Source organism: Acinonyx jubatus, chromosome B1 (genome assembly GCF_027475565.1).
Source record: "Acinonyx jubatus isolate Ajub_Pintada_27869175 chromosome B1, VMU_Ajub_asm_v1.0, whole genome shotgun sequence".
In the NCBI taxonomy this organism is placed as follows: Eukaryota; Metazoa; Chordata; class Mammalia; order Carnivora; family Felidae; genus Acinonyx; species Acinonyx jubatus.
In genome coordinates, this window is record NC_069382.1 from 44,529,571 (window position 1) to 44,553,514 (window position 23,944).

Here is a 23,944-nt window from a genome sequence, read left to right on the forward strand (position 1 = left end):
ATATAATTATAAATGAGGGGCGCTTGGGTAGCTCAGTTGGTTGAGTGTCCGACTTTGGCTCAGGTCATGATCTCACAGTCCGTGAGTTCGAGCCCTGTGTCAGGCTCTGTGGTGACAGCTCAGGGCCTGGAGCCTGCTTTGGATTCTGTGTCTCCCTCTCTCTCTGACCCTCCCCCATTCATGCTTTGTTTCTCTCTGTCTCAAAAATAAATAAACATTAAAAAAAATTTAAATCATTTATAAATGGAGAATTTAGCCCATCTATATTTAAAGTAATTATTGATAGGTATGTGCCTATTGTCATTTGTTAATTGTTTTCTGGCTGTTTTGTCAATGCTCTGTTCTTTTCTTCCTCTTTCGCTGTCTTCCTTTGTGATTTGATGATTTTCTGTAGGTCTTAGATTCTTTTCTTTTTATTTGTTGTGTATCTACATATATTTTTCCTTTGTGGCTACTTCATAGTAGGCTCACATAACTCATTTTTATAACAATCTATTTTAAGTCCTAACAAGTTTGATCACATTCTAAAACCACATTTTTATCCCCCCCACCCCATTTTGTTTCTGATATCACAATTTATAGCATTTGGTATATCCCTTAGTGTATCCCTTACTAAGTACTGCAGTTATTTTTACTATTTTCATCTTTTAACCTTCATATGAGATTCATAAGTGATTAGTCCACATTTACAACATTAGATTATTCTGAATTTTACTATACATTTTCTTTTGCCATTGAGATTCATACTTTCTTATCTTTTTGTTACTAATTGATGCCCTTTCCTTTCAGCTTGAAGAAGTTTTTTTTATCATTTCTTATAAAACTGTCCTAGTGATGATGAACTCCTGTAGCTTTTGCTTGTGTGAAAAACTCTCTGCATGACAACATTGCCAGGTAGACTATTCTGGATTGGCAGGGTTTTTTTTTTCTTTCAGTACTTTCAATCTATCAGGCCATTCCCTTCTGGTCTGTGAAGTTTCTGCTGAAAAATCTGTTGCTAGTCTTACAGTGGTTCCCTTAGACATTACAAGTTGTTTTTCTCTTGCCAACTTTAAGATTCTCTCCTTGTCTTTAACTTTTGACACTTTAATTATAATGAGTTTTTGTGTGGATCTCTTTAGGTTTATCTTATTTAAAATTATCTGGGATTCCTGGATGTAGATGTCTGTTTCCTTCTCCAGATTAGGGAAGTTTTCAGTGACTGCTTCTTCAAATAAGTTTTCTGCCCCTTTCTTTGTTTTTCTCCTTCTGGGATGCCTATAATGCAAACATTGACCCAATGGATATTGTCCCATAAGCTGTCCCCACTCATTTTCATTCTTTTTTCTTTCTGCTACTCTGATTAGGTGAGTTCCACTACCCTGTCTTCCTGTTTGCTGATTCTTCTGATTCATCTAGTTTGCTGCTGAACCCCTCTATTGTATTTTTTTTGGCTCAGTTACTAAATTCCTCAGCTTGTGATTTCTATTTGGTTACCTTCTTATATACTCCATCTCTGTTGAAGTTCTCATTTTCTTCATCCATTTTTCTCCATAGCTTAGTGAGCATCTTTATGACTGTTTTGAACTCTGTCATTCACCTCTGTTTTGTCAAGGTCTTTTTCTGAGGTCTTACCTTACTCTTTCATTTAGAATATATTCCTCTGTTTCTTCATTCCCCTTGAAATTCTGCACTAGGTAAAATAGCCACCTCTCTCAGTTTTGAAGAAATGGCCTTGTGTAGGAGTTGAACCTTTTTGCTCAACCCTGTCCTAGCTTTTGGTTGTCTCTCAAACCTCTGTGATTGTCTAATCAGGCTACTGCATTTTTAGTGGCTCCAAGTAGTCATAGGTGTGCCAAGAGAGGTAGGTCAGTGTCCCACAGGAAATGATATCAGCATCTAGATTTAGGTGGATTAGTAGTTAGACCCTCAGGTAGCAGCTGCTAAAGTATGAAAGTATGCCTCTTTATGAATTTGCATTTTTAAGTCATTAAAAATCTTAATGAGCATCCATATTTCACCTGTAATTGGCAAAAAATCTTTGAGTATAGACCTGTGAGAAATTAATGAGTTTTATTATTTAGACAAAGGAAGTTATTCAACTCCATAGACTAAAAGGGGATGATAGGTAGGCTAGATGGTTACCATACCTTGTTATGGGATTGAAGTATCTGTATGATGACTCTGGTATTAGGGTTATAGTTTTTGATGGAGAGAACCCTACATAAACAACAAATATGCTCATCAGTGATGTACAGTATGCAATAATAAAACAACATATAAAATGCACGATTATGCTGTCTTCTAATAATGTTCTGTTTAATTGCATACACAGTAAAGGATGATATTGTTTTAGTGACTTAGTAAATGTAATCTATGGAAGGGTCGGCTCTTGGTACTAGGAGACTGTGGTGTTCTGAAACCAGTTCTTGAGGAGGAAATCAACAGTTTCATGTATTTTAGCCTTCAAATACATTAATTACAGAAAAAAAAAACAGTGATCGCATTTCTGTCTATAGCTTGAAGTAGCTCATAGACTGTCTTACCCAGCGTTCTCATTATACATATTAAGAGACTGAGGTCCAACTCATATATACTGTATTATGCACAGTATATGTTCTCAACTGTTTCTTGCTGTTTGTAGAATCACCTTTAGCTATGTATGTTTATTATGCTCTGGGGTCCATAAGTTCATATGGTTGGGCACAATGCCATTGCCATCACCATGATAGCTTGAAACTATCACCACAAGTCAAGTTCCCGCTCACAGACAGCTCATAGTTAAAGACAGTAATACCAATTCTAGTCATCTGCAAGATATTTGCCAATAATCACAAGCACATTATAGCAAATGATACACAATATTTCACCAGAACTACTGGAGAAAAACTCCAATAAATAAAGTCTACTAATAGGATTCACCAATCAGAAAATGGCATCTTTATTTTGGAGGTTTAAAGATGTTATTAACGGTGTTATCTGAACAGTTATCAGTTATTGGTATGCTTGCTTTTTAAATTTAAATACCTATTACCCGGGGTGCCTGGGTGGCTCAGTCGGTTAAGCGTCCGACTTCAGCTCAGGTCATGATCTCACAGTTGGTGAGTTCGAGCCCTGTGTCGGGCTCTGTGCTGACAGCTCGGAGCCTGGAACCTGCTTCAGATTCTGTGTCTCCCTCTCTCTCTGCCCCTCCCCAACTTGTGCTCTGTCTCTCTATGTCTCTCAAAAGATAAACGTAAGAAAAAAATTTTAAATAACTTTTACCCATATGAAACTTTAGGAAAGTATATGGAAAAGCACAAAGATACTCAGGATACTCTATTTTTGCATCCACACAGCTTTGGGGAGCAAAAAAAAAAAAAAAAAAGAAAGAAAAAATAGGCAGAAACCTGGAATATAATGAACCTAGTGCTGTAATAGATGACATCTTCTCCTATTTGGTCCCATGCACTGGGCCACTGGGCTTTATTTTAAAAGAGGTAGAAATAAAATCATCTTGAAGCATATAAAACAGTGCCAGCTTCTTACCTCATAATGTTGGAAGTGTCTTCAGCATGCGAATCACTGCACAAAGGGTTGGCTATAATCAGGCATGCTTCTGCAGATTCCACCTATTCTTCAAGATTAGACAGCAGCCATCTTATTAATTACATAGGAAATGCTCTAGTGTTCCCCCTCTGGGTTTCCCTGTGGTTTTATCATAAAATTTCCCATAAGAGAGAGAACACCCTTGGGAAGGAGTGGTGATAAGGATGTCCTTACAGCAGGATCAGAGTCCTGTAGATGCTGTAATGGCTGGAAGTGCTGCAGGGGACAGACCTGGGCATAGGGTCTCCAACACAGATGCAAGACTGCTTTAAAACAGGCAAAGTACATAGTTATATTTTTCCCATTATCCAAAACAAAGTTTTTAAGCAACTTCCTATACATTGATTTGCCTCTCAGGACAGCAAAGAATGGAGGAACTGGAGGTATGCTTGACCCAAAGTAATCATCATTCAGTATTTGTGGATTCTGAATCTTAAGGGTATAGAAAATTATTGAAGTGGCACTTACAATACTGAGTTGCGGGAAAGAGAAAGATTATTCTGAGCCTGTCATTTTCTATTTCAATTCTTTATGTTAACTCTAGAGATCTCTGATTTAAAAAACTACAGCCCTTGGTTTATGTGATTCTATGAAATCTAAAACATGGGAGGAAACGTGCTTTGATCTTAAATGAAAGCTGTCTAGACTGTTGGTCTTTGCTCATTATTTTTCATCCATCCTTAATGGGATTTCTGCTATTTTCCTTTCTGTTTCTCTTATCAGAAAGCGGATCAGTGTGTTTAGAAAAAGTTGGGAAATCTGTGTCTGGTAAGGATTCTATTCAATGATAAGATTAAACACACTTTTGCCATCCATAACTTTTTCAGATTTCTTAGACTGCAAAATAAAACTGCTCTAGATAAGTAGAGAATTTAGTGAAATAAATAAATGTTAAGTGTAGGTAAACAGTGCTGTCTACTTGACATTTATCAAGGAGGATTTGGAGATTCAATAGCTACATTTCCTTTATGATCAGTTTTTAAAGTTGAGGAAGTCTTATTTCCACCAATTTAAGCATGTGGACTGATACTTTTGAAAGAGAAATACATCCTATCATCTTAATTGTTGCAGCTTAGGATAATCAGAAGAAAAGCAACTAGTTCTTACCGCAACTCGCCTCAGATCCTCCCACTTAAGTGCAGATCCAGAAACAAAAGTCGTATAGGCCATGTAGCACTTAAATAATGTTTCTAATTCCAAGGAAGGAGGAACCCTGGGCAAAGAATATAGTACCAAAGATGTAAAATGATGACTGACTTTGGTTTAGAGTTCATGGTATTTATTTGGTGGCTTTAACAGAACTCCTAATCCCCTGTAGGAAAACATCCATCCTCTATTACTAATCCATGTGGTTAGGTGATACTAACATCTGGCCTTATTTCTGAGTGCTGAAGAATAAGAACAAACCAGTCATATAACAGCAGGAGAAGAGTTTCTGAGAAAAAGGCACAAATCAATAACGTGGCCTTTCCAGAACTTAAGGAGATACAAAATATTAACTGAATAGGGTTGTGATAGTGGATATGGAGTGGCAGAGACACAATTAGTATTTCTTTAGGAGACAAAATTGATGATATTGATGCAAGTATACGTAAGGCTTAAGGGAGAGGAGCAGCAAAAACAATGCCTTGCTTTCTGTTTATAGGAACTGCACTGATTAGGTCCAATTTGCTGAGACAGAAAGTGCCATGTTCTTTCCTTCTTTTATGTATTCGCCTTGTTAGCTGGAGAGAGAGATATAAGATCATGAGTTTGTTTTTTAAAATGTTAAGTCTGAGGGGCCTTTGAAGCTCTGGGATGGAGATATTCAGTAAGCAATTTAGTTGTGTGAATATGGAGCCACAGAGAATGTCTCGTGGAGGATATGAATTGCAGAGTCATCAAAAATTATAGGTAATGGGAAAAATTCTAGATGAGTGCTTCCAACATTTTGCACCATTTAAAAAATCTCACATTTCTGTTTTAGGGGCACCTGGGTGGCTCAGTCAGTTGAGCATCCACCTTCAGCTCAGGTCATGATGTCTTGGTTGGCGGGTTCGAGCCCCACGTCGGGCTCTGTGCTGACAGCTCAGAGCATGGAGCCTGCTTCAGACTCTGTCTCCCTCTCTCTCTGCCCCACCCCCACTCGTTCTTGGTCTCTCTCTCTCCCAAAAAGAAATAAACATTAAAATAAATTTTAAAAAATTTCATTCGTTCTCTTGACAAGTACCTATAATAACCTACATTAGTGCATACAACAGTAAATACATCTAATGACTTCCTTTTTGTCTCAACTGGATTATAATTATTAGCCTCTTATCACTAATTTTAGCCCGGTTTTTGACTATTTTTTAAAATAAGGATTCAAGTAACATACAAATTACCGAAAAGACAGGCAGGCAATCACACTGAAATAGAACTGTTGGCTGTCCCTCAATGTAGCACCATGAAGGAGTTCAAAATTCTGGTTGGTCATCTCATACAGGGGAGCCCAAAGTTGTATTGGACTGGACATGCCACAATGTACAAGGTACAAAGTGTTGAACTATAAAATGTGTGAAGGTGGAAGTGGCGGAAGTGATCCTGTATATGATCCTGTACAAGATCAAAATGCCCTTTCCAATCTGCCTGACTTATTTGGTGGTGTGTGGATAACTGATAAACCATTTGAACAAAATAAAGAAGTTAGTTCCTTACACTTTACACAAAATGAATTCCAGAGAGCTTACATACAAAATATTTCAATATGGAAACATAGAAACGCTAGAGAAATATTTGCTTAATTCTAGAACAGAGAGGCCAAAGAGTGTCAGAAAAGCCAGATGCCACAATGAAAGAGTCGATGGGTTATAGTACATGTAAGTCAAATGCTTCTGTGTGCACACACACAGGCAAAGAGAGAAAAATATTTACAACAAATGACACAAAAAGGCTAATATCAAAATACATTAAGACCGCTGAGAAGTCAGTAAAGCAGCAGATAACCGTCCTCATAGAAAAGCAGATATGAGAAATGAAGACAAATTTCTTCATTCATCAAAAAAGGAAAGTCAAATGGTCAAAACATACAAAAATTGTTCAATCTCACTGGGAACCAAAATTGTAAAATAAAACGATAAGAAACCATTTTGCCTACTTAAAAACCTTTTCATATTAAGTATGCATTTTCTAGGGGGTTCACAAAATAGTTGACTTGGACTCTACTTGTGGAAATGTAAGTTTCACAGAATAAAAACATCATTAAAAACAATCCTTTCTGCATCTATTTGAACTCACATTTCCAATTCTGATAATTAACAGAACAGCAATTAAAAAGAATGCCAGACTTGTGCACAAAATCACAGTCATATAAGAGTAAATGATAGGAAATCTCTTTAACAACGTTAGTACATATACAGATAAACATCAGGCAAGATATATTCCAAAATATTCTCTGAGGTTAACTCTGGTCGTAAGATTGCCTTTTCTTCTCTTTTTGCTTATTATTATTTCCTAATTTTCCTGTGAATATTGCGAGGGTAATTTTTTTCCATTAAAAAAATGCACACATATTTCAAGGATTAATTTAGAGCCCGTGAATAGTACAGATAAACTTACTCTCCCAGAAAAACAATCTCAATGTTGATTTGCCCTGACTTATGGCGGAGAAAATTCCGTAGGAAAGCTGTCACACTGTCAACCGTAATGTTCCCACAGACCACGATGAACCTAGGGGGCAAGAATATGTGAGGTGGATCATCTGAGAAACAGAAGTATCTTCCTGTCAAGACGCAGAGCTAAATTTAGCTTAAATTTAGCTTTAAATCAATCTGGTATTTGAATTACCCAGATTTTTAAAATAGAAACATTGAAGACTGCATCTCCAATAGAGAAAAGAAACATCAGATTTCTATGGTCCCTAGTTCATTCCATGTTGGGTATGAATCCAAACATTTGAATAACACGTAGGTTTTCAGGAATACAATAATAACTATTATAACTGTGACATTTTTCATAGTTATCATAACTTATAATGGATTTGCACATGTGTTACTTCATTTGATTTCTTTCACTTGACTCCTGATTAGCTGATCTAGTCTTTTTCAAAGGAACAAAAGAGGCTCAAAATACTTCACTGATTTTCTCATAGTCAATACTATGGCAGAGGTGGCAGTACATTCTGGATTATTTTGGTTTATCTTCCACACTGAAAATTATCTAGTAGCTACTAAAAAGTGAGTCCAATGGAGAGACATCAAGGACAAGTGTAAAAATCTCAACTTTTATCGTGAAAAATAGCTATCAACCTTCTTAGGTAATGCACTTAAATAAGCTATTTTTCCCTCCATTACTCTTTTAAGGAAACTAAAAGCATACATGTAGCCTAACCTAACCTTAAGATTTCCAGACCTTTTGGGCTAATTTGGCATGTGTCCCGCATCGCTTTCTTGTGATGAACTGCGTAAGACTTTGGTTTATCTAGTTCATTTCCATGTTTTCAATATTTATTTTTCACTCCTTTTATTGTTGTTATTATTATTATTATTTTATTTTTATTTTTTTTACTTTCCTCTTCAGACTCCTAAGTCAATCTTGGTTTTCATCCAATTGTGCTAAGAGACCACTCCAAGGGAGTTTACCTCCACTGGACCTCTTTCCTCTACAGCAAATAGAGACTAAAAAAGAGTTGCTTCCAATTTAAGATCTCCAATACATTCCCTCCTTCTTGGATGTGAAAACCATAGTGGATACTGAAATAACACATCACAGAGAAATATGATAAAAAACAACTCCAACTCCATTTTCCTCCCAGAACAGGTGGCTGTGACATGGACAAAACAGGTGATCTATGAAGTGTTGTAGAAGACATGGAAATTTCTCTTCACTCCAGCAAACCTCTGCCTGTGAATGAGCCCCCATATGGTGTTAGTGGAATTTTGGCTGAGACCACAGAGTCGAAGTAATTATTTTAAATTTGAACTGCGGCTTTAATTTGATCCATTATGTGAAATTAGCCGTAAGTTAACCACATGATTAAAACGAACAGAACAGTAATAGATGTTAAGAGCACAGTGATGAGGGATGCAGAAATATTGCCACACTTAATATTTGATAGGGAATGATAATATTATCTGTCATTTTAGTTGTTTTACTGCTCTTACCAGCATCTACATAGTTGTTTTTATCAAGTACCAAATATCATCTTATGGTATTTATTTTAGCACAACCCTCTTCAGTAAATGAAGGACCTTGCCAATATATTCACTTTAGGCCAAGCAACGGGCATTTTTAAAGAGATACGTGACTAGTAGAATTTCTCAAACTGCAGAAATTATGCTTGAAAGCTACTTACTTCTTCCCTTTGACCACCTCATAGGGACTGGTGTATTTCCTCTTGTTAGCAAAAATTTCCACCATTTCAGGGACATAGTTCGCAAATAGGATCTAAAATGATCAGCAAATAAAATCTTAGATTTCATTTTTTTATTGTTTATTTGTTTTTGAGAAAGAGAGAGAGAGAGAGAGCGCACGAGAGAGCAGAGTCACAGAATCTGAAGCAGGCTCCAGGCTCTGAGCTGTCAGCATAGAGCCCAATGAGGGGCTCGAACCCATGAACTGTGTGAGGTCATGACCTGAGCTGAAGTTGGATGCTTAATGGACTGAGCCACCCGGGCACCCCCAGATCTCATTGTTTTCAAGGACATTCTAAAACTCTGAGATTATAAAAGAGAAAGAAGGTGCATAAAACTTTCTCTTATCTGTGAACTGTATTTCAAAAGGCAGGCCGTTTTTCTTCCTTGATCTTTGGATTTGGTTTAAATCAAATAAAATGCTTTGCAGCATTCCAAATTATGAAAGCAAAGACAAGTGGTAAGGCACCCTTCCTGTCCCTTTTGTCCTCTAGTCACAACTAACTGTACTTCTGACTCTTCTGACGTGATACTATGTGAGGCTTAGAAAAAAAATAAAACGTGGGACAGAGAGAGGTTTAGGGGAAATGACTGAAATGAGGGGATGTAATAATATGGACAGGGGAATATCAGAAAGGTGGAGGGGAGAACTCTGTTACTGGTTTTTAAGGAGCTGAAGTTAAAGTAACTAAAAGAGGTTTCCTTTGTCCATGATACACTCTTGAACCAAGCACAGATGTTCACATATCTGAAGTAAAATGCTAGTTCAGAGAGAGTTACTCATTTGGCTCATTCAAATCAAATCTCAAATGCCCTTCCTCATTGGAAGAAAGACTTTAGTCTGATGGGCAAGAGGTAAAGGAATATAGGATTGCTCAATTCAATGCAGACTAATAAATAAAGTCTGCTCTCCTTTGTCTGCCATCCTCATCTTTGGCAATCATGCAATTGAATCACATGCTCCAGAGGATGCAGTTTGGAAAACATGGGATCTAAGTATCTTTCCGTTTTCATTTCACACTTGCTCTGAATAATGCAACATTCACTCTCAAACCTGTATTGCTTTATTTATCACCATTAACTACATGTGTTGGGTTAATGTAGCTATATTCAAAGATATTAAAAATATTCTTCACCAAACTCCCCAGGGTGAAAAACATGATGAAGGTCCGTCCTAGGGATGTCTTGGCTACCACATCTCCAAAGCCAACAGTTGACGTTGTTGCCATGACCAGGTAAATAGATTCAAAATATGATATGTTCTGTGAATTTCTACCTTTGAGCCAGGGATCACCAGAATTTTCCACCTGTTCAAAAAGAGGAGATTCAGGAAAGGTCTCTGAATGGAATCCAACGGAATGTTTATAAAGAATAGGAAAAACATTGGATTAGTTTCACTTAATTCAATCCAAATGAAGTATTAATGATTCCTAGCCTGTGTTAAAGGGTTTGCAAAGTGTGTGTAGAGATCGTGAAGTCTTGTTTTCTTCACTGCGATTACTGCTGAACTCTGAGGGAGGATGTAGCTTGGGCCCACATTTGGAGAGCTCCCCAGGGGTACTGGCTGCCCATATCTGTTTCCTTTCATTTGGGCAAATCACTGCATTCTACAGCCATGAGACTCAGATAAGCCAGGTTCTGAAATCGAGCAATTATTATTTATTCTTATTTACCAGTAGCTCAGGGTTATTATTGAAAAGGAAGCACTTACATGAGCACTTCACTTCAATGTGCTTAAGAGAATGAAGGCTAGTGTCTAAGAAAAAGCAAACAAATTTCCACATTATTCCCCACCGCCACTCCCTGCCAAAAAAAAAAACATTTTTTTTCAGTGATTAAAAAAAAAAACTCTGAAGAATATTTCCTCTGATTTCTCCCTAAGTCTTCACATTTTAAGAAAATTAAACTCATTAGATTACCTTTTTATATTAAAATGAGTAACTCAGGCAATGGCACTATGTATTTATGGTATATATAAACTTATAAATATACGATATGTCATATATTATTATATATTATAAATGACAATTATATAATGTATACAACTTTCCTTTCTTTTTCCATTTTTTGACATTTTTTCCCAAATATCTTACATATTTCTTGGATGTTTCCCATTTCTATTTAGAGCAAAAATATTAAGATGTTAGAGATGCCTGGAAAAGTAGGTTTTTTGTTAGAGGGGCGCCTGGGTGGCTCAGTTGGTTGAGCATCCTACTTTGGCTCAGGTCATGATCTCACAGTCCGGGAGTCTCAGCCCCATGTCGGGCTCTGTGCTGACAGCTCAGAGCCTGGAGCCTGTTTCAGATTCTGTGTCTCCCTCTCTCTCTCCTCCCCTGCTCATGCTGTGTCTCTCTCTTCTCAAAAATAAATAAATGTTAAAAAAATTCTAAAAAAAAAAAAAGAACTGAAATAGAAATTAGAAATAACATAGTTCGCTCAGGTATTTGACCACTTTTTAAAAGTGACCTTTTCTTAAGTTTGAGGAGTAGGTTAAGAGTATGGACTCCTTATAACACCCTATTCCAAAATAAGAAAGGGATCATACATGTACACTTAACTCCCAAAGCTGGCAGAGGGTTTTGTTGCAAAGTCTAGTAATCTGCTTCCACTAACTTCTGGAGTCTTCACTGTTGTCTGAGACTAGTACATTCTAAGAAAACCAGTTTAAAACATACAGATTATGTCATATATATTCCCTCAGGATTAAAAGAGTTGCCTGAGACAGTTTTAAGCTGAAACCCCATAGTGTCTGTTAACAGCATCATAGCACAGGGATTAGATCGTATCCTGGTACAACCTGTTGTATAAACTAAAACTAAGTTTATTGCAACCTGGAATTCTCCCTCACAATAAATCAAGTAACAGTTTTAAGGTTCAGCTCACTCTCTTTGGGGGTATTTAGTGTTTCAAACCTCTTCCCTCCCTCCCTCCCAGCACTCTCCAAGAGTTGGTGGCCTGCTGCTGGCCCCCTTGTCCACTCTGCTCTTCCTCCAAAACCATGTGAGCAGAGACCCAGATGGGAGATAAGATAAAGTTAAGGTAAAGGATTTTGGACCAATGTTAAGATACTGAGTTATCATCTATTTTTAACTTCATATTTCAGAACTGAAATTTTATGTTTCAAGCTTGACATTGTTCAACTTCAGATAAGAAATGCTATGGAGGACGCTAGGGGGATCCCCCCCTCTCCTCTTACCTTGCCATCACTCACACAAGTTATGTTATCTTTACATGGTACATGTGTGCCCTAGTCTGTAGCCATAATTCCTTTGGCTATGCCTTTGCACTGTTTTTAATTCATTCAATAATCCCCACCATTACTTTATATCATGGTTTCCTCATTCCTGAGTTCCTAGTTTTGATTCATCTTGTATATGGCTGGATTTTACCATCAAGGTACTTATTTTTTAAGTTTATTTATTTTTATTTTGAGAGAGAGCACATGCACATACAAGCAGGAGAGGGGCAGAGGGGGGTAGAGAGCGAGAATCTCAAGCAGGCTCCACATTGCCAGCGCAGAGCCCAACGTGGGGCTCAATCACACGAACTGCAAGATCATGGCCTGAGCTGAAACCAAGAGTCAGACACTTGATCAACTGAGCCACCCAGGCGCCCCTCGAGATATGCTTTTAAAAGGGACTCCTGGGTGCTATTTTCTCTTGAATATTTAAAATGACAGGATAGCTTATACTTTCACACCAACTTTGCAGACCCTACTCTATTACCTTCTGGTATCAATAGACATTGACAAATCCAAGGTGACTTTCATTTCTCCCCCTTTTATAGACTTTGCTTGGTTCTGCTTGGATTCTCTCCTTATCCTTGAAAATCAGTAAACTGCTCCATAATATGGTTAGAATAAATAATTTGTGTCATTTTTCCTGGTATGATAGGGAAAGATAGGATTCAGTAGGCAGAAAGGGAGAGGCTAGGGCTTGACGGTCCCTGGGAGCGAGCAAACCACATATTTGAAAAGAATGCTAGGAACATCTACCCATGAGAAAAACTACCTCGGAAAAAACTCTCCTGGGCCTGACCATGAGGAAAACTCTCTCAGACACAAAGTTTTCCTTACGAATGTAACAAGCACCACCTACTCCTGCCCCAGGTTCCCCTCAGGAATAAACAAGTCTGCATTTATAGTTATCAGACCAATAAAAAAAAAAAGAACCTAAAAAGAAACAAAGGGAAAAAAGAAAAAGGAATGGGCCAAAACCCTATAAAATAAAGTCCCTTGCCTATCATCTGGGGCATTCACTTTCATGTGCCCCTTACCTTCAAAGAGAGCTTTTGTACTACCCTTGCTTCCACTATTCTTACTTTTTAATAAAAGCTTTTGCCTGCTGCTCATTTTATTCTGTGTTCTCCTCTTCATTCTTCGAAGTGGCAAGCCAAGTTTCCCTGGGTATTGAGCTAAAGAATCCTGCAACACTGGGACATGATATACCCTTTAACCCACAGATTTAAGGGGTGCCTGGGTGGCTCTGTTGGTTAAGCAACCAATCTCAGTTCAGGTCATATCTCACAGTTTGTGAGTTTGAGCCCTGCATCCGGCTGTGGGCTCGGAGTCTGGAGCCTGCTTCGGGGGCTCTGTCTCCCTCTCTCTGTTCCTCCCCCACTCACGCTCTGTCTCTGTCTCTCTCAAAAATAAATAAACATTAATTTTTTTTAACCCACAGATTCAAGACTTTATTTTGGTGGCTTCTTCTGGTGTCACCTGTCTTGTCCTTTGCTCTAGGAACACTAATTTTAGAGTATGTTCAGTTGACATTGCTGGAATGCCTTTGTTCTTTTTTCCATGTCACATTGCTGCAATCCTGTCCACTATGTTCCTGAGCATGTTTGTGTCACGTTTGATTACATTTTGGTTTCCTCTAATGTCATTTTCAGCTCTGTAATACTTTTTCCTCTGATATCATTCTTCTTTTTCTCTGATATCATTCAGCCTGTTTTCCAACTCCTGCTACGGTTTAATAGTCTTTTATTTAAAACCTTATGTATTTTGTTTGAATTAGTACTTTTAGTTTTTAAGCCCTTTTATTTGCATTTTTTCTCAAATATGGATTTTTTTTCTTCTCCGTTTCCTTGGACAAATTATCTTGTAATTATTGTTCTTTTAAGTGTTATATTAAATAACTGTTGTTATGCTGATGTCTCTCTTTTCTCCACTATACCCCCTTGTTATTTTTGGCAGAATTTAAGCATAGGCCCCTTCTTGATTACTTCTGGTTAACACTCACCTTTTGAGGGTATCAAATTTAAAAAAAATTTTTTTTAATGTTTATTTATTTTTGGAGGAGAGAGAGACAGAGTGTGAGGGGGGGAGGGGTAGAGACAGAGGGAGACACAGAATCTGAAGCAGGCTCCAGGCTCTGAGCTGTCCGCACAGAGCCCGACGCGGGGCTCGAACTCACAAACCACGAGAGCAGAAAATACAAACATAATTAGGTCAAAGAAAATAGGTCTATAGGCCACATTCAGCCTAAGAGCCCTTCATGGGGAACTGCTATTGATGACAAAAAAGCTTCTCCTCGAGCACTGTTGCCTACCATTCTGTGATGGCCAGCAGGTCTCCAGAAAGACACTGATGATTGCTGCTCCCATGGCGGGCCCATGCACCCAGGTGCAACCCTCTAGATCCAGGGATCCACTCATACTACTGTGATCTTCTTTCAAGGAAATTTCTCTCCTGCTTGAGGATGGAGGAGATCCATAGCTGGTTTCAGATCTCTTGAAGGCTCAGATCATGGTTTGCATTTGGTGTTTGACATTTTTCTTGATCAGCTGAAGATGGTAACTTTAAAATTCTTTTTCCGTTTTACCATTAATGCTTTAATTAATTTTGAGAGGACTCAAGTGAAAAAGACTCCTGCTGTGCTTTTTGTTTTGTTTCCTTTTCTCAAAGACCTTTGCTTGCAACATCCTATTTCAATTTCTGCATTTTCAATGACTGCTCAACGGTCCTCAAGCAATGAAGTCCAAGAGTTTGTTCCTTATTGTTGAAATCCATTTATTATAACTCTGATTATGTGGGATAAGAACGAGCCTTGGGGCACCTGGGATGCCTGTTTGGCTCAGTCGGTTAAGCATCCAACTTCAGCTCAGGTCATGATCTCAGCCCATGAGTTCTAGGCCCGCATCAGGCTCTGTACTGATGGCTCAGAGCCTGGAGCCTACTTGGGATTCTGTTTCTCTCTCTGCCCCTCCCCCACTCAAGCTGTCTCTCTCTCTCTCTCTCTCTCTCTCAAAAATAAATAAATTTTTAAAAAATTTTAAAAAAATGAGCCTCTCTTACAGGCAAAGGAGGCAGCTATATATGCAGATGGATTTCGGGAGAACTGAGAAAGCCCTAAAGCTCCCCTTTGTAACCTAGTAATTTGTCTCCCACAACTCTCCTAGTTCATAAGTGTGACAGTTTCTCACTGCTTTCATTTCTTTGACTTTTTTTTTTAAATGCTGAGACTCCTATGAAGATACAACAATAAGGTTCACCTACTGCTTATAATTTTGAAGTGTAAGCTTATTAGATCCTTTCTTAAGAGCAAGTTTTGAATGTTGAAGGAAGGAACATAGATACCTTGAGTGTAGGAAACACGTATTTGTGGAGAATATGGGAGTGCAGAAGACCAAGAAAGGGGAGGTAAAAAGATAAACTGCACACTGGTTACAGTGAAAGAGACAGGAGTTCAGAAGGTCTGCCTGCAATTTTTTAAAGAAAAGATGTTTGTGCTGACCAGAAACACTTGAGAGTTTGAGGAAATGCTTACCAGATGAATGAATCCTGCAGCAGTGAACCAGGTACTGAGGACTATTGATAACAGTTTGGAAAACTTCACTGAACTGCTAGAGGAAGAAAGACAAAAAGTTGTTGGGTTCAGACAGATTCCAGAACAACACAAGTCCTCTAAAATCCGACTATTCTAAGTGTGGTTCATGGGCCAGAAGCAATGGTACGCTTACCTGGGAGCATTATTAGAAATGCAGGATCCCAGGCCCCACCCCTGATCTACAGATCTGCATTGTTGTAGGGATCCTCTGTTTGATTCATATGCACATTAGAGTCTGAGATGCCCAGTTCTGAACATACCCAGTCACACACGCTTGTTCAAAAATTTTACACTTTGCTATGCTATCCACCAGCCTGATATTATATTGCTTTTACAAATATATATGTATCATCATAAACTAAATTTAATAGATTGCCACATTGTCTAAAGTAACAGTACAAAGTGCAGTGTCCTGGGAATCCAGAGAATGGGTCTGCAAAATGGAATTTTGAGTAGATCACAGAAATGTCTCGCTAAACTCATACCAGGCTCTTTCAGTGAAGAGGATTGGACAAGCTCCTATGTCCTAAGTAAAGTTCTAGAGTTTAGCTGAAATCTCTGTGGTTTTCAGGTAGGGTTACCTGTTACATAAGAACAGCCCTTTCTAATCCCAACTGCTCCATGATGCACAAACGCCTAGCAGCGAAATCACCTGGCCTATAAAATTTGATGTTTCTGGGGAGAACATAGAAGCATGAAGATTTTCAGTGGGTAACATTAAACCAAACTGCATAACACTTTAGAAGTATTGCTGCTCAAAGGTAGTTTGCAATTTTTTTTTGAGACATTTAGGCAGCTCTATTTTTGTAAGTGATTTCATTGCTGCTACTGGGTGCCTCATGGTCAGAAAAACTGTCTCACATTCCCAGATAGAAGAGACATGATTCATGATAGCAAGTACATAGAACCAAAACCTTTGGATTGCTTTTATTTTAATTTTTTTTGGGGGGAGGAGGCAGAATTAAAGTCTAAATGGACTTACACAATGTAGCTCTACAAAACAGACTCAAATGATTGTCAACTTCCTAGTCAGCATGTGATATGAATACAACAGGAGTAAGGGGATGAATAATATCTTGGGAGCTAAGGGATTTCATGGGGTTTACACTGAAATTCCGATGCGAAAGGAACTGAAGGTTCAGTTTACATTTTTAATTCCTAATCCAAACTAGCAAGCAAGCAGGACTTACGGCAGGGCTAGCATTTACCTGGTTCTGATGGCTTGGAGAATTTGCAAGATTTGAGGGAGCTCTAGCAGCCGCAAAGCTCTTAAGAACCTTAAACCTACAAAGCAATCAAAAGGACAAATCTGCCAAAAGAAGAGGGTCACTTCCGGAAGTAGTCAGGGTTGTCACACAATCAGGACTACTTACCTTCTTTCTATCTCTGAGATGCTCACATACAATGTAAGGCCACGGGTTTAAGGGCATGAGCTCTAGTTCAGATCCTGGCCTTGACACTTAACAGCTGTTGTAATCTAAAGCAATTCCCTTCATGTCTCTAGTTCCTCATCTACAAAATGGGAATTAAAAGTACCTAGCCCATAGGGCTGTTGAACTCATCACAGAAAGCATGTGGGAGCAGGCCTCGCATATAATAAGCACTACTCACATTTCACCCTATGGAATTCCTCTTTAGAACAGACAGTAAATTAGTTATTAACCACTTAAACTCCTGATTATAGAATCTCTATGGTCTGTTCCTCAGCTTTCCCATGATATTTTACTTTACGTAGTTTGATAATTACAACAGCAAGGAATATTTGATAGGTAATAAATAATAATATAAAATTCCATAAAAACCGATAGAAGCCACCTAATGTCCATGCACTGCCCATAAAGACAAAGTAAGCAGTTAGATAGATATCTAACATGTCACAGCCTGTCTGGATATGATGATTTATTGCTTTGAGAGACCAGTGGAGACTTTTCATCTCTTCCAGTCCCCGTGGGATTCTAGCATATAGGTGCCTCAGGGGGATGGGGGGTTTTGGACCTTGTCTCTCAGGCAGTGGATGAATCAGTCCACAGACAATAAATAACCAGCGTCACCTACTGTGCATCAGGTACGTTACCAGGTACTGAGGTTTAAAAAAATAACAGGTTTTGAAAATATATTACAAAATCATATAATCATGGTGAAAAATGGTTTTAAATGGCATTTAGGTCATTTAAAAAATGGAAATGAAGGATACTTAAGAGTGAAAGTGGAAGACTTAAATTTATTTATTTTTGAGAGACTACACCTAATTCCAACAACGCACTTACCTAGCCAGTTACTCTTCAAATAATAAGAAATAAAGGTTGGTGGAATGGTAAAGATGTCTACAATTGAATTCATCTCCAACCAAAACTTGATCTTGTCATCCGCTGCCACAAACTATGAAATGGAAACAAAAGACTCCATATTCTGTTACCCTCGAGAATTTAAAAATGAACATACCAGTGGCTTTATCAACTCATCTCACTCAACTGAAGCTTTGATCTCAATCTATTACATACCTATACATACACACGCATGTGTATTCAGATAGCTATATACTTGAATATATATTAGTATAGACATGTAGATAAATATGTATTTATATAAAGACTGTACCTTCAGGGGCACCTGGGTAGCTCAGTCGGTTAAGCATGACTCTTGGGTTTCGGCTTAGGTCATGATCTCTTAGCCCGCATCTGGCTCTGAGATGACAGCATGGAGCCTGCCTGGGATTCTCACTCTCCCTCTTTCTGCCCCTCCCCTTCTCAGTCTCTCTCCCTCTCTCTCAAAATAAATAAATAAACTCTAATTTTTTTTTTTTTACAAAGAACTTCCTTTAATGGGTGTTCAGTAAATGAACATGAACCCATTTTACTCACCAGATCTTAACACTTACACATCAGAATAAACACTTTGAACCTATTGATGCTCTTAGAGCTTTCTGATATATAGAATTTTATAAAGCCTCCTTTAAAAAAATTTTTTTAACGTTTATTTATTTTTGAGACAGAGAAAGCATGAACGGGGGAGGGTCGGAGAGAGGGAGACACAGAATCTGAAACAGGCTCCAGGCTCTGAGCTGTCAGCACAGAGCCTGACACGGGGCTTGAAGTCACTGACCGTGAGATCATGACCTGAGCCGAAGTCGGCCGCTTAACCGACTGAGCCACCCAGGCGCTCCTAAAATTTTTTTTAACATGTATTCATTTTTGAGAGACAGAGACAGAGTGTGAGTGGGGGATGGGCAGAGAGAGAGGGAGACACTGAATCTGAAGCAGGCTCCAGGCTCCAAAGCTGTCAGCACAGAGCCTGATGCGGGGTTTGAACTCATGAACGGCAAGATGATGACATGAGCTGAAGTCAGATGCTTAACCAACTGAGCCACCCAGGTGCCCCTAAAGCCTCCTACTTGTGAACAAAGATACATGATTTAGAAAGGCCCTTAATGGAAAAAGTACAACTATCTAGAAGTTTGGCTGGCCAAGACCTGTGTCTATGAGCTTCCCTATTTGGATTAAGAAAGCAAGCATATATAGAGGGATAAATTACTATAAAAAGATTTTGATGGTCAGTGTGGTCAGAGTTAAGTTTTGAAGGAAGGCCATAAAAATACAGATATATATGTGTGTGTGTGTGTGTGTGTGTATATGTGTGTGTGTGTATATATATATATGTATACACACACACACACACACACAGTTTTGAAGGAAGGTCATAAAAATACAGGTGTGTGTGTGTGTGTGTGTGTGTATGTGTGTGTGTGTGTATATATATACATATATATGTGTGTGTGTGTACATATATATATATACATATATATGTATATACACACACACACACACACACACACACACACACACACACATATATATAGTCTCCCATAAACATGTGATGGATAAATACATTGAAATCTAGACCTATGATGGATCTTCCATAAATGCCTATGGAATGATAGAACTATTTAATAGATGAGTGTAACAAAAATGAAACAAAGGTATTAAAGTATTTTATACAATTATATGGCACATGTCCCGTCAGTGGAATCGGTTGAGCCAATGACATTTCAGAGGCTGTTCCTCAGGTTTCCTAGCTTGTGATTATTAGTAAAGTTTTCTCAGTGGTAGGTTGGGAAGCCAATAAGGAGGAGAGTGTGACAGGGTATCCAAAGGAATCATTTTCATTTGCACCAGAATTTTTGGCCTAGATACAGTGTTAAGTGCAAGGGAGAGTTTTCATGTCTCTTTATACATTGGACAGGTTAGGGCACACACCCTCTAGCTGTAGAGCCTGAAAACAGAGGCAGATCGTACAACTAAGGCACATAAAGACCTCTTTACGTTGCACCTGTTGTGTTCATTTGTTTCCTCCCACTTTCCATAGATACTTACTCTCAACCCAAAATAGAAACTAAAGAACACATTGAAAGTCAAATCAATAGGGATGGTTTTGTCTTGGTATGAAGAACAGCTTCCAACAGGGCTGGAAAAGAAATAAGAACCATTTATACAGATGTACATTTTAAAAGTTTTACTATAGAAGACCAAATAAAGAGTAGGCAATGTTCTATTTATTCACCATGAATGGTTAATCCAAGACACTTACGTTCACATTTTAAGGAAATTACTTTTCCCTTGGGAGGAAAGGTATGCACAAACAAAACCACAGGACTGCATGTGGAGCTGAAAATAACAGGACAATTACGTGTTCGTCCTTTCATAGAGTTTATTGGTTCTATTTCTGTTTTATCGATGAGGATTCAGATGCACAGAGATTATGTGGCTCTTCTTGGTTTGCAAAACTATCTGCCCAGCCAGGACATTTTGACATCTGTGCCCTTCTCATACAGACCTACACTAAGTCAAATGGACTGATATGAACCCAAATGTAAAGAAAATTTCCTAAAAGGTCAGTAAGGAGTTCACAAAGCAAAGACTACTAGTTTCCCTAGCATTTCCAAAATTGCCTGACTTCTGTGGCCCCATAATACCAATTTTACTTCAGCTAGAAATCCAGTGTAATTCCCAGCTGATCAGCGTGGAGCTCAGATTAGATTAGGCTGTGTCCAAGAAACCATCCTAACCTAGGTATAGAAGATGAGAATGGCTTCAGAGAGGAGCAGACAATAACTTGCTCCTTTATCCCAGGTGAGATCTAGCATGTTCCTTCTTCAAACCCATCCAAAGTTGTTTGAAACCTATGACAAACCCTGAAACAACTATAAGTATTCTGTTTCAACACTTAAGGATTCCAAAGACACAGAACACCCTCAGGAGTGGTTCAAGGGTGGAGACCACAGCTGGAGGCTTCTAGTCTCAGAGACTCTAAAATAGATGTGTATACAGCACCACAGTCCGTAGCAATGCGCAATGCAGGGAAACTCGTGCATTTTCCGGTGAAACTAGATTTAGTGCTTCATGGGGGGAACACTCACCCCTTTTTTTTATGAGTTTATATGTGTGTATGCCTGAAAGCATATTAAACATTACCCCCGGCAGAAAATTCCAAATTAGCTGGCAACCTAATGACACAGAAGACAAGGATGACTGGGGATTTTACTCACTCAGAAGAGTTGATGAAATAGATTATGAGAGACCCAATGCTTAGTACAAATACAAGGATCATCTGGAAAAACAAAACAAAAAAAAAAAAAAACAAGGACCAAATAATTTTATTGATATATAGATGAATAAATAAACCAACAAAATTGTGTTTACTCTTTTAACCTTGCCTATATATGCAGCCATTTTTCACACATTCATTTATGTTAGCATGCATCCATGCATGAATTCATTCATTCATTCTTTCACCCAAGAGAAACTGATTGGACCTTTACTGGGTCTTCAATAAATGACACACACTCACTCATTTTACTTATGTAATTTTTATTCCTATATACTTTAGAATAAAGTTTGTCCCTCCTACCGCTCATAAAGCTTTCTGATCTCAAGAAGTCCCATCGTTTATTCATTTCTTCACTCATCAAACATTTATTAAGTGCTTTAAATGTGTCAGGCACTTTATTACATGCTGGAAATGAGGGCTATTGGACATAAACTCTGGACTTGAAATGTCTGTGATACTGGAGAAGAAACAGTCCCAACATGTCCATGTAAAAGGATAGTCAGGATTTTGACAGGAGGGAATGTGCTGTAAATGAGGAAAAGAATATGAGTGAGTTTAACATGCGAATGTGCCTGGTTTATGGAAGAAGCAGAGCTGGTGGAATGTTATCAGAAGTTTTCCCATTCCAAACCCTCAAGGCATTTGGATGAAACCTTTTGTAGCCTCCATGACTTTTCAGGTCAACTTTAGGTAACCAAACATTCCTCCAGTCATTTATAGTTTTCCAGCCATTTTTTTTTTTATGTTCAGTCCAGTATATTATTAGTAATACTAATAGTAAAACTGAATTTTAGTTACAATTAAAGCTTTACTCCCTTCCAGCTCAGGTTTCCTTGGGCAGGTTACCTGTACTGGGAAAAAGGTCAGTCTCCTCCCTATTAACCCTTTTTGAGTTTTTGTTTCTAGTTGCACACTGACTAAGCCACCTCGAGCCTCTCCAGAATTGTAGGTCAAGGTTAGAGAATGAACAGAAAAGGGAGATCAGAGAAGGAAACGCTGGACTTGACTGCTGTTAGATCACTATGCTCTCACCCTGGGGGTCCGGAAAGGGGAGGTGTTTAATATTTACTTGCATGGGCTATTCCATTGCTCTTTGGAGATACCAATTCAATTCATATTCAAATTAGGCAAATATTTCTTTTTTTTTTTTAGTACCTATCATGACCCAAATACCATTCTGGTGATTGGGAACTATCAGTGAACAACATGTACAAAGATCCCTGCCTTTTTGGATCTTAGCATCTAGAAAATACAAAGATGACTGCGGGGCGCCTGGGTGGCTCAGTCGGTTGAGCATCCGACTTCGGCTCAGGTCATGATCTTGTGGTCTGTGAGTTCAAGCCCCATGTCAGGCTCCGTGCTGACAGCTCGGAGCCTGGAGCCTGCTTCTGATTCTGTGTCTCCCTCTCTCTGCCCCTCCCCCACTCATGCTCTGTCTCTGAAATAAAGAAATATTAAAAGAAAAGATGACTAATCTGTAACTTACATGGTATGTTAGAAGTTACATACTAAGAAAATAAAGGGGATCAGAAATGCAAGGGGAAAGGGCAGAAGGGTTGCATTCTGGATAATATTTAATCACTAAGGGTCCCCTTTGTGATTCCCTTAAATTGGGTGGAAGCATGTTCTTGAACTGGTTGCTCACAATTCTTTTCTCAGTACATCTCACATGCCTTTATTTTGCTGGAATTCCTACCCCTCCAGATGCCTAGTTGAGCAGGCAAGAGAAGACTCTCACATGTGACCCTTATCTGGCAGGTGGAACAGCTCAACCATTCTTTGTCCCAACAAATAGTAAAAGGACAGACTATCTTCAGTGTGACAACTTCTCCTCCGTAGAGCAGCTAGCCCAACAACAGTGCCTCTCCACAAACGAACCAGATGTCAGTCCTCTGTGTCCTCAGAGTTCCCAGAGATGCAGACTGAAAATTCTGAGTGGTTCCTCTTAAGCCTTTCCTTAGGCTTGATGTGAGAGGGAAGCACTCCCATACCTCTGCAACAACAGAACTTGTTCCAAAAATCCTCTGCTATTTCCAACTTACCTTAACTTTTTAAAGTTTTTATACTGTTTTCAAGTGTACAATATCTTGATTCAACACTTCCATACATCACCTGGTGCTCATCACAAGTGTCCTCCTTAATCCCCGTCACCTATTTTACCCATGTCCCTACCTATCTCCCCTGTGGTAAACATCAGTTTGTTCTCTATAGTTAAAAGTTTGTGGGGTGCCTGGGTGACTCAATAGGTTAAACATCTGACTCTTGATTTGGGCTCAGGTCATGATCTCACAGTTTGTGAGCTTAAGCCCTGTGTTGGGCTCTGTGCTGACAGTGCGGAGCCTGATTGGGTTTCCCTCTCTTCTCTCTCTTTGCCCCTCTCCCCATTTGTGCTCGCTGTCTTGCTCTCTCTGAGATAAATACATACACTTTATTAAAAAAAATTTTTGTTTTTTGGTTTGACTCCCTTTTTTCCTTTGCTCATCTATTTTGTTTCTTAAATTCCACGAGTGAAGTCATACCGTGTCTTTCTCTGACTGATCATGCTTAACATAATACTCTCTAGTTCCATCCACGTTG

The 23,944-nt window shown here is 38.6% G+C and overlaps 1 protein-coding gene across 3 annotated transcripts in view; it reads right to left on the reverse strand.

Annotated features, from left to right (window-relative positions):
• Nucleotides 1–23,944, reverse strand: part of KCNU1 (potassium calcium-activated channel subfamily U member 1) — a 146,857-nt gene that overhangs the window by 104,408 nt on the left and 18,505 nt on the right. The window contains exons 3-13 of one of the 3 annotated variants that reach the window (XM_053216622.1): nucleotides 21,306–21,367; nucleotides 20,134–20,224; nucleotides 18,031–18,142; nucleotides 16,972–17,047; nucleotides 15,704–15,779; nucleotides 10,073–10,243; nucleotides 8,879–8,970; nucleotides 7,144–7,254; nucleotides 4,675–4,780; nucleotides 3,508–3,590; nucleotides 2,130–2,199 (exon numbers count right to left, since the gene is read on the reverse strand). In XM_053216622.1, coding sequence (XP_053072597.1) covers nucleotides 2,130–2,199; nucleotides 3,508–3,590; nucleotides 4,675–4,780; nucleotides 7,144–7,254; nucleotides 8,879–8,970; nucleotides 10,073–10,243; nucleotides 15,704–15,779; nucleotides 16,972–17,047; nucleotides 18,031–18,142; nucleotides 20,134–20,224; nucleotides 21,306–21,367 — 1,050 coding nt within the window. The remainder of the gene's footprint in view (nucleotides 1–2,129; nucleotides 2,200–3,507; nucleotides 3,591–4,674; nucleotides 4,781–7,143; nucleotides 7,255–8,878; nucleotides 8,971–10,072; nucleotides 10,244–15,703; nucleotides 15,780–16,971; nucleotides 17,048–18,030; nucleotides 18,143–20,133; nucleotides 20,225–21,305; nucleotides 21,368–23,944) is intronic. The other 2 variants (XM_053216620.1, XM_053216619.1) reach the window with 2 other exon arrangements.